This window comes from Bombus bifarius, unplaced genomic scaffold (genome assembly GCF_011952205.1).
Source record: "Bombus bifarius isolate JDL3187 unplaced genomic scaffold, Bbif_JDL3187 scf7180000009200, whole genome shotgun sequence".
Lineage (NCBI taxonomy): Eukaryota > Metazoa > Arthropoda > Insecta > Hymenoptera > Apidae > Bombus > Bombus bifarius.
In genome coordinates this window covers 3,973,888-3,988,148 of record NW_022884965.1, presented here as the reverse complement: position 1 = coordinate 3,988,148, position 14,261 = coordinate 3,973,888, and the positions used below count along the sequence as shown (strand labels likewise).

General features: G+C 34.8%; 3 protein-coding genes across 9 annotated transcripts in view; 2 read left to right on the top strand and 1 right to left on the bottom strand.

Moving 5' to 3' along the window:
• Positions 1-1,647, top strand: part of LOC117214419 — a 77,073-nt gene extending 75,426 nt beyond the window's left edge. For all 5 annotated transcript variants that reach the window (XM_033460522.1, XM_033460524.1, XM_033460523.1 and 2 more), the window contains 3 exons: positions 113-362; positions 752-935; positions 1,316-1,647. In XM_033460522.1, coding sequence (XP_033316413.1) covers positions 113-362; positions 752-935; positions 1,316-1,462 — 581 coding nt within the window. In that variant the 3' untranslated portion in view covers positions 1,463-1,647. The remainder of the gene's footprint in view (positions 1-112; positions 363-751; positions 936-1,315) is intronic.
• Positions 1,648-1,667: 20 nt separating this feature from the next.
• On the top strand, positions 1,668-2,765 carry LOC117214421. Its single transcript, XM_033460529.1, has one exon. The coding sequence runs from the start codon at positions 1,700-1,702 to the stop codon at positions 2,216-2,218; it is 519 nt and encodes a 172-aa protein (XP_033316420.1). The 5' UTR covers positions 1,668-1,699; the 3' UTR covers positions 2,219-2,765.
• Positions 2,766-6,265: 3,500 nt separating this feature from the next.
• Positions 6,266-12,662, bottom strand: LOC117214420 (chitinase-like protein Idgf4). 3 transcript variants are annotated; one of them, XM_033460527.1, is made up of 6 exons: positions 12,658-12,662; positions 9,612-9,747; positions 8,743-8,996; positions 8,104-8,407; positions 7,245-7,407; positions 6,266-7,041 (listed from the first exon to the last, which is right to left on the bottom strand). In XM_033460527.1, the coding sequence occupies exons 2-6, from the start codon at positions 9,730-9,732 to the stop codon at positions 6,561-6,563; spliced, it is 1,323 nt and encodes a 440-aa protein (XP_033316418.1). In that variant the 5' UTR covers positions 9,733-9,747; positions 12,658-12,662; the 3' UTR covers positions 6,266-6,560. The 3 variants fall into 3 exon arrangements, with proteins under 3 accessions (XP_033316418.1, XP_033316417.1, XP_033316419.1); XM_033460526.1 differs by lacking the exon at positions 12,658-12,662 and adding an exon at positions 10,516-10,607; XM_033460528.1 differs by lacking the exon at positions 12,658-12,662 and adding an exon at positions 10,516-10,603 and having other exon boundaries at positions 6,266-7,023.
• Between the last annotated feature and the right edge of the window lie 1,599 nt (positions 12,663-14,261).

The window sequence follows — 14,261 nt, the reverse complement described above, 5'->3', positions numbered from 1 at the left end:
ATATGGCGAGATCATGAAATTAGTCAGACTTGAAAGTATAGCGCAGAGTTGGAGATAATTAGTCTCGAAAAGGTTAAAAATATCATTCATGGTTTGAACGACTCGATTGCAGCGCCATGTAGTCCAGGCCAGGGTCACAGCGTCCACAAGCACATTAGGGGGGCCATCAGGATGTCCAGCATGGAGCTGCCAGATGAAAATGAAAAATCGTACTCATCGGCGAGCACCTCTCCTTGCCCCTCGCCGCACACTAACAATCAGAATCACGTGAATCCACCTGGAAAACGTGTTCTACCTCCTAATAATTTATATGTGGTGCTGTACAACTTCGAGGCGCGACATCGGGACGAGTTGGACTTGAAGTAATCATTCAATGATAATCACTCAGTTAATAGACCGCGGTTACTTATACGTTTCTATGCACTGGAGAATTTCGCCTACTAAATACCATCACGAATACTATACTTTGTATACCTTATATAATCGAAGATTGTTTAAAAGTTACATAGGAATTACATAGAATAAGAATTTAAAAAATTAAAATAATTTGAGCGAGACCTGAGTTAGGACATAGAAAAGTAACTAGGATTGTTCAATCTGCTGTCTATTCGTCTTAGGGACTCTTTTCAATCTTTGAATTATTTTCATTCGTTTGCCTCTTGCTTAAGATGCGAGGATAGCAAATTGAACTGGGAAAAGAACAGGCCTCTTTGACGTGTCTACTAATAGTTGAAACCTAATCGTTTCACAGAGCTGGCTACAAAGTGACAGTAATTGATAAATCAGAGAAGGACTGGTGGAAAGGGAAGTGTTTGGGAGGCCGAGTGGGTTACTTCCCCAGTGCATACGTTATGCGAGTGGAGTCTGGGCAGAAGACGCTTCAGGTCACTCGCAACTTACAATTAACTGACCAGATTACCCTACTACGTGACCAGGTATTCCTTTTATATATTATAAGGCACACAATTATGCGCAAAGTAACCTTCACGTTATTGTAATCCTTATTATTTTATTGTCAATCCTTTGTATACTTTTGTTTCAATGAGAACGAACCAAATCCGAGCCAAGATCCTTTTTAACAACTACAATACTACATGTACTACGATAGCCCTAGGTATTTCAAAGTCTAGGGTCCTTCTCCTATTATGCACATACATGTCATGTTTTTCAAGTCAAATCCTACAATTTTATTCGCCCATTAATTGATAGGAATCTTGCCTTTGTCATGATGTATCATATGTTAAATACATGCACTTGATAATCCACCATAATACTGTATCATCAACGCAATCTATTTATGCGAACTCTTCCCTAGATCGTGATTCAGGTTGGCGAAGAGGTAGATGGCGTAGCGATGGTTCGTTGCGCCGCGGACGTGAGATCAGCGGACCACACGGGCAAAGAGGGCGAGGTGCTGTACAGGGAAACTCTGTGCCCCTTGAAGTATCTTCAGGAGGTGTGACAACAGCCTCGCCAACCAGGCGAGCGCCAGAATCGCGCGAACCTTCGCGAACGATTCTCCGCTTCAGCACGACGTAACGCGGTCGAGAAATACTACGATTGCCTACAGTGTGCCGAACAGTGTCGCCACGTGACCACTGTTGCCAACAACAACAATCCCAGCATCACTGCGATCAACAACAATAACCTAAAACTAGTGAAAAGCACGAAGAACAACAGTCTGGTCGCAAAAAGCACTATGGGCAACTATCGAGTGACCAATTCCATAAACTCTTCATCACTGAAGGAGAACGCTAAGATATTGGCTCGTTTGGACGAGACCAGAGTTCTCAAGAACACCAAAACCAGCAATTTAGCCAGGTCGACGAAGACCCAGCCGTTGCCTCTGACCCCAGCCAAGAAGAGATCTTCCCTGGCTCGTCCAGTTCGAGTTCACGACTCCTTCGCTCAACCTAGAAAGCTGTTGCCTATGAACTATGCCTTCCAGACCTTACAGAAGGCCAGCGAGTCCACGTACGAAGAGGACGACTACAAGGAGACCGGCTGGCCTATCCGGCTGAGACTCGAGCAGATGCTCGAGCTGACTTTGCCGCAGACCAAGAAGAGGCCGAAGAAGAAGACGCCGATGATGCTGATGAAGCAGCAGCAGACCAGTAGACATGCGTGCAAAGACACGGAGAGGCTGCTGCGCGTACTCAGCGTGAACAATGTGGACCAAGATACTAGGTACAATGTCACACGGTGTTCTGTCATGTAGAGACACGCGTTAAGGGATTGTTGGAATGAAGTTGAAGAGATTGGTGCTTGTTGGAGGAGGTTTCTAGAAGATGGAGCCCCACAGTTATGAGAAGAAAAGGTCCTGCAACACGATCTGGACCGTTCCTTTTTTCTGTTTTTTTTTTTCTTTTTCTTATATAGGAAGGCTCCGCTAGGTAGGGCAAAATTAATTGGTAATTTTAAAACATTCGGGGCGTATAGTTGGTTTTCGATGAATAAACAATCGTCGTATAATGAATAAACAATTGAAATTTATTTGAAAAAGGTAGGCTCTCCTCCCGAGCACGGGTTTAATATCGAAGCTCGATTCGATTTCCAAGATGATGGCCACGCAGATGCGTGACCAGTCACGTGATATGTATTTCGCTAATAATAAGAAAGTTCTTCGTTCAGTGTGACTCGTGTCTTAGTACTATTAATCGCTTGTTGAGTTTGATAAAATCACCGAAAATCGGGGAGATCGGTATTTATATCGTTTTTAATGTAGACAGTTCGCATAAGCATAACGAAAAAAAAAAAAAAAAAAATGATATTCGAGAACTATGATCGGTCTTCTCCCTACAAAGATGATTGTAATCATTTATTTATGCATTTATATCACGTGTCGTTTTCATTCATTATCGTTGTTATTGTTTTGTTCTTTTTTTTTTACTAATTTTTCACTAACGTGTTTAAATTGTTCGTTGTCTTTTTTGTCTTGGTGAGATTTCTGTTCGGTTAAATATTTCTAACGTGATGGATATTTTTAGAAAGCTTTGCATATCGTGCAATAGTTATGATAATCGAGAAATATATTTAAGTAAGAAATTAGCTGGTGAAGAAATATATTGTTGATAAGTGGAATCGTAACAGAAACGCTTGATTAATTAATATTTGAAAAAATTCAAGAAAAATCGAATATCATTGGAAATCAAGTAACTGGCAGAGTGTGAAACTAATAGAACCAATAGGGGTCCTTTTTCAGTAGCTGGTCGCAGAAATTCCCAAATTTCATCTTCTGCATCATAATAAAAATTCTTTGTCAAATTCTTTATCATGGTCATTAACAGAATTCGTGAAAAAAAAATATTTTTTTTATCAAATCTATAAGCAAAGAAAATTTTCTTTGCTTGATGTAGATTGTTTATGCCATTTAAAAAGAATCCAGTTTAAAGAAATATTTTATAGATAAATGAATTTTTGTTAATTTTTATATTTTATGATTTATGGAACAATCTCACTACACCATTGAGCCGAATTAAAAATCGCAATCGAAAATTCTAACATCTACACGCTTGTACTTTACGACTAATTCCGTCCCCAAGAAACATTCAAACTGATAAAAATTCTGGATTTTATTTATTCTATACTTGCGTGAAATTCTAAAAAATAATTCACACCTCTCCCCCCCCCCCTTTTCTTTCTATAGCAACGATATCAATCGACAAAAATCGTTGATAATTATTTTGTTGAAATTGTAAAAACAGTAGAATACTAACTGATTAAATTTATGGAACGTTTGAGAGAGATTATTATACAGGGAAATGTTATCGACATTCGTCACTGTATTTAATAATGCGATATTTTATCCAAAGAGTTGACCAATTGCGTGATCTGCATTTACTGGATATGCATTTATTATTACAGGTTGTTTCAGAAGATACGTAACGCGCCATTTAAATGTGAATAAATAATAAAAGCAGAATTTGAACAGAATTTAAATCGAAAAATTTAATTTTACCTGACATTAAACAAAATTTAAGTAAAGTGATACAGATCATAGTTAAAGGTTTCAAAGTAGAATACTGAACAAATTTGGAAACTTTTAAGAGACAACATGGCGCCATTTCGTTGACTAATAATGTATCTTCAGAGACAATATCGTTATCTGTAGAACAATATCGTTGAGTCTAAGAAATATATGAACGTTAAAGATTTTCATTCCACTATTCATAAATGGAACATTGAAAAGGTTATTTAACAAATAAATGAAAATTAATTTCTGGTAAAAAGAAGAAAAAATTTCGCGAAATTTGTGAGGTTATCGTCGATCAGTTGAAAAAAGAAATCAACAGATACATCATCCCCGGTATAATAAAACGTAAGGAATAGAATGTGACGAGTCTCCTTGTTGCTGCTTCTTAGTTTCTTAATGACACAAACACAAAAGTTGCATTTCCAAGAAATAATTTTTTCAAAGAATATCGAAGCACCAAAGAGCATTTTGGATAACAAACGTTTCACACAGTATTCACGCATAGAAGAAAGTTATGTCAGAGAGTTCCGCGTACTTATTTTTTCACTGTCCGACCTCATGGTGAGCTGAATCTAGTCACAGATATGCTTTCAGCAACGTAATCTCGTCGAGTGTGCCCTGTTCCTGCTTAGAGAATCCTTCTCGACTGTCCTCGATCACGTCGAGCTCGTTGAGAAGACAACGAAAATCACTTTAAAGTGAATTATTGATAGCTACAAATTTTATTTGATCTGAAAAATTCATGAGTTCCAGAAATTTTCAGTTTTTTCTATCTTTTTCCCAGATATATCTTAGATTTTCATGGAGTTAGGAATTTTCTATTTTTTTCATTTCATTTCAAATGACAATTTTCCTCCACGAAATTTTCAGATGATCGAAATCCAGGGAAAATCTGCGAGATACTGAATCTAGAAATTTCTAGGATTCGATCTGAGAGCTCAAGGGATTGTAGCCTAATACACTACCCATTGCACTACCCAGATCTTTACGTACTAACTTCGTTCTTGTCCATTTTACCTATATCAATTATGTTGTTTTCGTATTAATTTAGCTCCATATTGATTTCAAAATCCAATTTTGAAAAAGGATTTTCTAATCTTACGTACGGGCTCGAATTAACACTTCACGAGGACCGAAGTCAGAGTAGATTAGGATTAAGTATCAGGGATAACCGTTGTGTTATTGTACGTTGTAACGCTACGTATATTATATTTCATTATATTATATGCCGTAATGTAACGAGTGCCCTAACCCTGTTAAACTGTATATCGAATTATTAACTGTACCATAGAGTGTAAGCTATTCCAACTACCACGCCCAGTATTTTCTAAGTATTACGATTATGCTGCAGGATGTGTTCGTGTTGTTGCAACAACTGCTTCTGATTTGTCGTTCCTTTAAAGCGATTTTCCATAACCCCAAAAAGAAAGATATGATTTCACAAAAATGATAATTACACATTTTATATTAACAAAAATATATATTTTACCTTGTGTGTTGTTAAAGAAATCACAAAAATTATTATGAAGTAAATTGTTCCCTCTCAACCTTGGTATTAATGAAATTATCTCGATTTAGCGGAACGACAAACTGGATCGCAGGAACCAAATGGAACAAAGATGTCTACGACACCGCGTTCGCTGTACCAACCGTTTCTGCACGAATGTTTTTGGTGAAGCGCTGTGGGTTCGAACGAAGCACGAATATGATTTCTGTTCGACAATAACGTCGAGCTAATATGGAGGATGCAAAACTACGAATGTACAAGAGATTTCAGGAACGTTTCGTTTCTACGTATGAGAGTGGCTACGAATTAGCTGTGTCTCGTGTGCCATAACTCCTAACATTTGATATATTTATCGAGTCTAGTCCATTTACAATGAAACCTTTCGTACACACCCGAGCAAATGTGTTTATCCGAATTCATAGACTGCACGAAATATATATATATATATATTATATCTATATATACATGCACGTTTCATAAATCTCTACCTTGTCGACCGATCAAGATGTTGTGTTGGTTTCTAGCACTATGGTAATTAGTAACTATGGCTAGAATGGCGCCATGTGAATGTTAATATAAATCAGTCCTCCTACAGATTTATGGAAATTCCTTGCAACCTACTGTGTGAAGCTAAGAAGTTTGAAGTTACTGAACTTTTCTATAAATATGAACTATATTTGGTTCATTTCTAGCGAAAATAGCTGATCACTAATAAAGATTAGCTTGAAATTAGTCAATAGGCATGGTGTTAATGTGACAACTAAGAATTTGGCGAAAGGAAGAACTAATCGCCAAACTATTTCATCTTTATTCTCGATACAACACTTCTGATACAGCACTTTTTTCAAATACTTAACATATCACGAAAAACTAGAGCTACGCGAAGAATATAAAAAACACGAAGCAAATGCGTGAAAATCATTGGTCATTTAGAATCGAAATTTCAAAAAGATTGAGAAATACATTTTTTAGGCACGGCCTTAATCAAAAAACAGATCTAACACAACTTATACTTCAGCTGTGCCAAAATTGGCCACCTTCGACTCTTTCAATGTCCATCGAATAGTCTTTAATAACTTCTTACAGCTTGTATTTGGCGCCTCTGACAATAGGGTACTTGTCTCCGGTGCAGACACCACGGAAATCGTCCAAGGACAAATCGTAGATAAGAACACCACCCAAACCTTTCGCCTTGGCGTAGGCAGCCTTATTGCCAGCTGTGTCAGGATCCTCATAACCGACCCAGATTCCGTCATTTCCAGTGTTCTCATTGTAAGATTGGAAGGCATAGCCGCCATATTTCTTGGATGGATCACCAACACGTCTCAAACGACCCACAGCGGATTCTGTCAGCCTGGAGCACACCTCAGCGTACGAGAGAAGTCCTGGCGTGTTCGTGTGTGGTCCTTCGGCTCCCGGACCCTCGGCGACTATAGGTGGTACCCCTGATATTTGACTGTCAGACGTGAGCTTCCATGTCCTGGCGTATGTTGGGATTCCCACGACTATTTTCGAGCCTGGAGTACCGTTTTCGAGCCAGTACCTTGCAACAGAATCAATACTTTACGGATATTTTAAAATTGTGCTACGTAAATGGAGATTCTAGAGCATTTTGGGGATTGGAACGCTTGAAAGCCAGGGAGTCCCCTTGAATTGAAGGGAAATTGATTTTTGATTAAATTAATGGCACAATAAATTTCTGACGATTTGGGATTTTTAATAGTTGACGGCAGAGGATAAGCATAGCTTACAGAAGTTCCTCACCTGGTTGTGGCATCAACGTTGTCTTGGGGGACACGTCCATAACTCTCATAAATGGGTGCTGGATAATCCCCTTCTTGTGGATTACGTTCTGGCGTTTTTTGGTCGAAAGTGAACAGGTGCACGGCATCGATGTTGGGTGCCAGCAATCTCGCGTCATAATAAACTGCAAGATATTAAATATAATAAGATAGAATCCACAAGAACTTTGAAGAAAAAGCACAAAAATATTACAGAACTAAAAAATATTTCTTTATTTTGAGATATCCAAATTTAGTGCTTATTTTTGCGTGGAAATTTATACACAAAAGTTAAAAATATTAAAACTTCGAACTTATTCAAACACGTGTTTGATAACTGCAGCAGTTTGATTCTCTACATAAGAATTAAAATCAGTTGAAATTTTCTGATAAATGTAACGAGTAGGTGTCTGATAATTATGGCCTACAGTGTATGTTATTTGCAATCAATTTTACCAACACAGAGGTGTATGGAAACACGTTACAGGTCCCACAAGTTACCAGATTCCCTAGGTTCAATATTTAGAGAACGTGACGCTGGCCAGTTACACGCACAACCACAGATAAGGCAAGATTGGTCGCGGCAGCACGTTCTTAATTTCGAAGCAAACAGACTACGTGATTTCTATTAATTTTTCGTCCCTATTTCCTCGTCACATCTGGATACTAATATCATATTCAATATACCTATCATCCAAATCTTTAATCTCACCTGATTGCAAACTCGCTATATCGCCACCTTTGATTAAGAAAATTCGTTCATAACAATCCCATGTTATGAGGGATTTTAAAAAGTCAAAGAAGTAACAGAGTAAAGAAGTGAAAATGGAGTCTGAACTTACTACTACTGTTAACATGAGGAATTACAGCAATAGTTAGGGCCTTCATTCTTGGTCTGAGTTGAGCTTTCAGGTCACGGACCAAGATGGTAAAGCCATCACGATGCTCCTGCTCCTTGTCATCTTTGAATTTACCATAACCAAAGGTCTTCTTCAAGCCATGCCAGATTGATCCAAATGTACCACGTTCTTTCTTGACTTTCACAGGTGGGAATTGCCAAGCCAGGTCAATTCCATCAAAGTCATAATCATTGAGAAGACGGTTGATTGAGTTAATGAACTTGGACCTTGATTCTGCCGTCTCAGTCTACAGCAATGTTAAGTTGTCTTTTTAACTTAGATTCAGTTTGAGTTGTAATGAAAGTCAAATCTGGAGTATTTAGAACTTTGTGTCATCTTATAGCAGAAAAGAAAAATATGCAATGTTTAATAATAATTTCAATATTATTTAATTTTCAATTTCCAAATGAAATTGTATTTAATACTATAAAGAAACTTACATTGTTTGTCAACATAGTCTAGATCTAAGGTATTTATAGGAAAAAATTACAATAAAGGATGGTACAGCTCCTTGAAGTGAATCAATCAAAATAATAAGAAAAAATAATAACAAAATAAAAACAAAAACAAAATAATACTTACAACAACAAGATACTTGTGAGTGTCATCCTCAGGATCAGCATTACCACCAATGCTAAGGTAGATCTTCAGATCTGGGAAGCCTTTCTTCAATTGTGTGGCGAGTTTGTAGTAAGAATATCCAACTCCAGTGTCCAAAGTTGGATTCAAAGGAACAACTTCTAATGTCTCTGCATTAATTCCTGCAAACCCATAGATCAAATGTGTGCACAGGGATAGAGCTGATCGAACATCATCCAACTGGAACTTTCCTGGCCCTGAAATATATCACAATAAATTACAATAAGTATCAAAAATACAACTATTGATGCTATGTAAGAGTAGGATTATTTTTAATTAATTGACAATGATCAAAATTAATAAATAATATAAATTATAATTATAATTAATATAATAATAAAATAAATAAATTACTTATAAATAAATATAATATATATATTTAATATAATAATTAATATAATATATAAATCGTTATTCATTTAATAAGCATTAGGTGAATGAATAATAATTGATAATCTTTCTATTATATTATCTAATCTGATAATGATTAATAGTCATTAATTTCTAATCTATAATTACTAATTGATTGATTACTAAAATCAATAAACGATTAACAGTTATGATATTAATCATCATTAAAAATATATCAGTTATATTAAATAAAACAATGATGATTGCTCTAGCATCATAGAACGTTTAATTGGACTATAGTAATTGTTGATACTTTTAGTTTGAAATATTCAACATGAAAACTACTAATCAATTTCAACATCTCAATAGGCAAACTTCGTATTTCTCAGATTATAATTTCAAATTTTAATTAATCGAGCAAATTGATAGGTTGTTTGATAGAATAACGAAAGAAATTTTACCCTGTCGATCGAAAGCCGTGCTGTTCCAATAGCACACAACTTTGTTGTGCTCATGTGTGTCAACACTGAGCGCCGGTTGGGCGCAGAATACCGCAATAGCGGCGAAAATTAGCACTTTCATTTTCACAGACTGGTTCTACGGAAATTAACATACAGTAAAATTAGCATGTAGAAAATAAGATCTGCTCCCAAGAAATATTGCATTATATTTCTATATTTATATATTTAATAAGTATCCCACAAAAGTTTAATATAAATGAATGATAACATTATGTTTGCAATAAAGAAGATAAAAAGTTGAAGAAGAAATTATTAAAAAATATCGAATTACAGCTTTCCGTGAAAACTGAAAAACAAAACAGCAACTACGTATATCAAACATTTATACAAATTTAAAGGAAAAATCTACTTAAGCAAAGGAGTAAAATTACGAAAAGAAAAATGTCTATTATAATTTCTATTAACAGATTCTCCTTTTCTTAGCCATTGACAGTTCCTATATGCCATACTACACGTCGGCAACCATAAATTCAAATACGCCTATTATCCTTCCAAAAAGATGATTGAAAACTATCTGACAGTAGTTTAAAACTTTAGGTTACAAATATAAAGAAAATGGCACTAAATATTACCAAAATATTAAGAAAAAAATTCAGACATATTGCACATTGGCAATCGATATATTCTCAACTAATACCGAAAATATACAAATAGAAGTCACATAATTTTCAATCGCACAATCTAAAGTTTCACTTTTAAGGACGAAACCTGAAGAAATTGCCACCGTATAAAATTAAAGGTGGCCCCAATAAAAACTCCAAGGTCGGACGTACTTTTCTCCAACGAAAAGATAAAACAAAAACTGTCTATAGAAACTTAAAAGGCTGAACGAAAGACGTCTTACCTTTTTGAAAGGAAGAAACGGACTGTCGTGGCGATTTCTTCGTCAGGGACTTTGATACCTTGCACAGTTCCATTGACTGAGGTGGTGGGGATGTTGGATCTCTTACGTCAGCGAAACGATCTTTCAGAAACCGTTTCTTCATGAGTGTTGACATATTCGTTCAGCCGAGAAATCAAGGCCATGGAGGGGACCAAAATGTTTCTCGGAACTTCGGTAGCGAATGCGCACCAGATAATCGGATCGATTCGAGGATTCGAGGAATTGGTGGCATGATCTCGCGGGTTTGTTGTTAGATCAGAGGCGATTTTTTCCATTATTTTAATTTTGAGGAATTAGGGAACTTTAATGGGGTGTTTTTGATCACTCGGTATATAGATTATTATTCGGTAGTTTTGTTTTTTAATCGTTGGCAATAAGAAAATTCTTTTTTATTTTTACTTCTACAATAGTGAGACAGAAATGAAAAACGTGATTAAAGAGGAGAAGATTTTCATTCGGTAATTTGATGTATTTGGAGGTTAATAGATTGGGAATTGGTAGAGTAGGACATTAATAGATAAAAGAAATTTTAATTTAAATTGGTTTTAGAAGGAAATCTGAATTTCTTATATATTTCTCGATATCAAATATTTTCTTTGCCATATTTCTGTAAGACAGAGGATTTTTATTATGAAAATATTTTACACATATTATTTGCTGTGAATTGATGGTCTAGATATAAGTGAACAAATTTTGTTTTGATTTTGATTGACTTGGAGAGGGAGTTGGAATTTTGGAGATTTTTGGATGCCAAATTTACTTCCTTTAAGTGTTCATCTTTAATTTTCTTTAAGTTTGTTTGTGAGTTTTGAGTTGTTTTTATTCACTAGTCTCGTTTAAAAAGAAAGAGGAAGAGAGAAGCGATAAAAGAGGGAAGTGATGTTACATAAATTGACAGTTTACATGATTAATAATATTTTACTGCAACATTGACTAATTCAGGAAGAATGTTGATATTAAAAATATTTTGATAACAAATCTTGTTTTTAGCGTTATTTTATGGTTTATATATAGAAATTTAGGATGTATAGAAATTCGTTTAGCGAAAAGGGGAAGAAAAAAAGGAAAGAAAAAAAGAGGGATATAAACTGAAGAAATCTTCACACATTAAATTTGACATGTTGAGAGAAAAGGAACATTTAATGTTTCTTCTATACTGAATAGAACTAAAGCTAATTTCAAAAATAAAATTAAAAGAAGCAATGTTGCAAACTTCTTATTTTTCATTTATTTCCGATTATAACTGGTTGCCACCTAACAAATAAAAATATAATAGTTAAAAACGAGGAGCAAAATGAAAACAAATTGGAACAATTTATACGATGGAAAATCACGATGAGATATTTTTAATGGGGCATGGATATTCTCAAATAAGTAAACAGATTATAAGAAGTGAGTTATAATTTCCCTTCTTCGTTGTTTATCTAATGTGTTATTTTACCAAGCACGAACTATCTGCTGAAATGAGTAACAGCCAGTTAATTTACTGAATCTCAGATGTAGCGGTGTCGCAACCTTTCACTCGGGTTATCGTGTTAACGTAGATCTCGTTTACTCCCAATACTTGCGTTTCTATCTTCTAGTAAACAACTCGTGTGTGCTAGTCGTCTACTAGTTAGTTAAAAACTATTATTTTGAAAATAATTCTTTCCTGCTAATACAGGATACTACAAATAATAGGAAACATAACTCAAAAGGAAGGCAAGAGAAAAAATAAAAAGAAGTAATTTAAGAAATAACGATGATCACTCATAGCGAGGATGAAGTGTCGTTATTTATTATTTAATTAAATATTTTCAATAACCATTCTCATCTTGATCTGGTCTCTTATGGGATGTTATAACAATCCGTATTTCCCTTTTCACAAAAAGAAGAAAGGCTATCCTCTTCCAAGGAATGTCTAACCTCCATAAATTGACGAAGTATCCTTGCAAAGATTCGTGAAGGATAATTCAGACGTGAAAAATTCAGAAGGCGAAAAGAAGAAACAAGGAAAACAACTTCTGTCGTGTCACTCGCTGGTTCTCGAAGGTTATTCGCACGTGAATTGTCGAATACGCGAGTCGACTCCTGACGAAGTAATTGAAGATGATTGTGCGATACGTTTTCGAGATGAGATCATGCATCATGACGCTTCTCATGTAGGTCGTATTCGATTAATGCGAAGGAAGTCGAATTACGGGCGTTTGACGGCTTCGAAACAAACCTTGAGACGTTTGATAATTACGAATCGATTCGTTTTATGATAGTTTTATGACATTTGCGTTATCGTGCAAACGAGAGCAAATGATTTAAGGGAATTTGAAAAGAAGAAACATTTTTTTTAACAAAACGATTTCTTTATATTATTAATTCGGGGTTAAAACACACGTAATATAGATACACATGTAATTATAAAATACAAATAGAGTATAACATAATAGAACTATATAAATATGTTCTTCAATAATTTGAAGCAAATTTTTTGATTACCAGAGCTATGTATGTACAGAAAATTTAAATTTCATTAGTGTCTCATAATTTAGATGAGTTCAGCGGAACAACTGGCATTACGTATAGTCTTCACTACTAACAATAGATCATCTATATATCCTTCTTTCTTGACACAGTTGTGTATTGTATAGACAGGTTATATAAACTCTTATTTAATAATGTTTGTGGTTTAATAGATCTTCATCCATTTATAATTCTTTAAAAGTTATAATTTCTGTAGCTATGATTCTTACATGTAAAAGTAATAATTGCTGCAACTCTTCCATAAAAGAAAAAAGAATACAAAAATACTTAACTGTTTTTCTGTAAGATACTAAAAAAAAATTAATCTACATATTGCAGGAAACAGTGACAAGAAACTCGAACGCAGTCATAGATTCATGACTGGATGTTTAAAGGCGATTAGACGCAATGCAAATCGGTTCTGGGAACCGCGATCGTTCTGTATATCGTATTCCAGGCTTGCGTAAGACGAATATAGTGTATACATGTGCATCTGACTCATTGGCAAATAAAATCACGAGCATGTTCCACACGGTTTATTAAAATCGACTGTTTTGCATAATATCTAATGCTCGATATGCAAAATACGACTGATAACATAAATTTGCATTAATTGAAAATACAATTGAAATTTAGAACGAAGCTACAAATTGAAAATGAATGATAACAACAGTTAATCTATGTTATTTGGACACCTAAGAAAAGAAGATATGATAAAATGGTATCCTGAAACATCTGGAATGGTTTTGGCCATTTGTTGTGAAAACATGGATAATGCTTGTATAATGAACTTGTTAACTGATCGACCAATATGTTTAATTAAGTAGCATTTAGTCAAAGTCTGATTCATCATGGAACTTTCACAGTGAGTTCATGGAAACATTGAAGCAAACAAATAATATTATCATCTTAGAAACTCTACTTGCATAGAACATAGAAACTGTAGTTTTTCTAGAACTGCAAGTGTTATGTTAACCTTGGTATTTGATTTATAATCTACATATCCAGGAAGAAAAAAGAAGCTATTCTGTTTAAAATCAAAGATATAAGAATAGTAAGTTATGAGATTTAAAAGGAATACTGATTGAATATTCTTGTAGATGATAGTTAATTTATTTTCCATATATTTGATATAGCATATGAACAAAGAGTAAATTAATAATGATCTATAAATCATTGATAAATAGAGGCTGTTAAAAAAGAAGATTTTT

Bases quoted from the DNA above. Each gene is read 5' to 3' on its own strand.
- LOC117214421 (XM_033460529.1), top strand. From the start codon at position 1,700: ATGGGCAACTATCGAGTGACCAATTCCATAAACTCTTCATCACTGAAG.
- LOC117214420 (XM_033460527.1), bottom strand. From the start codon at position 9,732: ATGAAAGTGCTAATTTTCGCCGCTATTGCGGTATTCTGCGCCCAACCG. The intron at 8,997-9,611 runs GTAAAATTTCTT...GATATATTTCAG, and splicing joins CACGGCTTTCGATCGACAGG to GGCCAGGAAAGTTCCAGTTG. The intron at 7,042-7,244 runs GTGAGGAACTTC...ATATCCGTAAAG, and splicing joins AACGTTGATGCCACAACCAG to TATTGATTCTGTTGCAAGGT.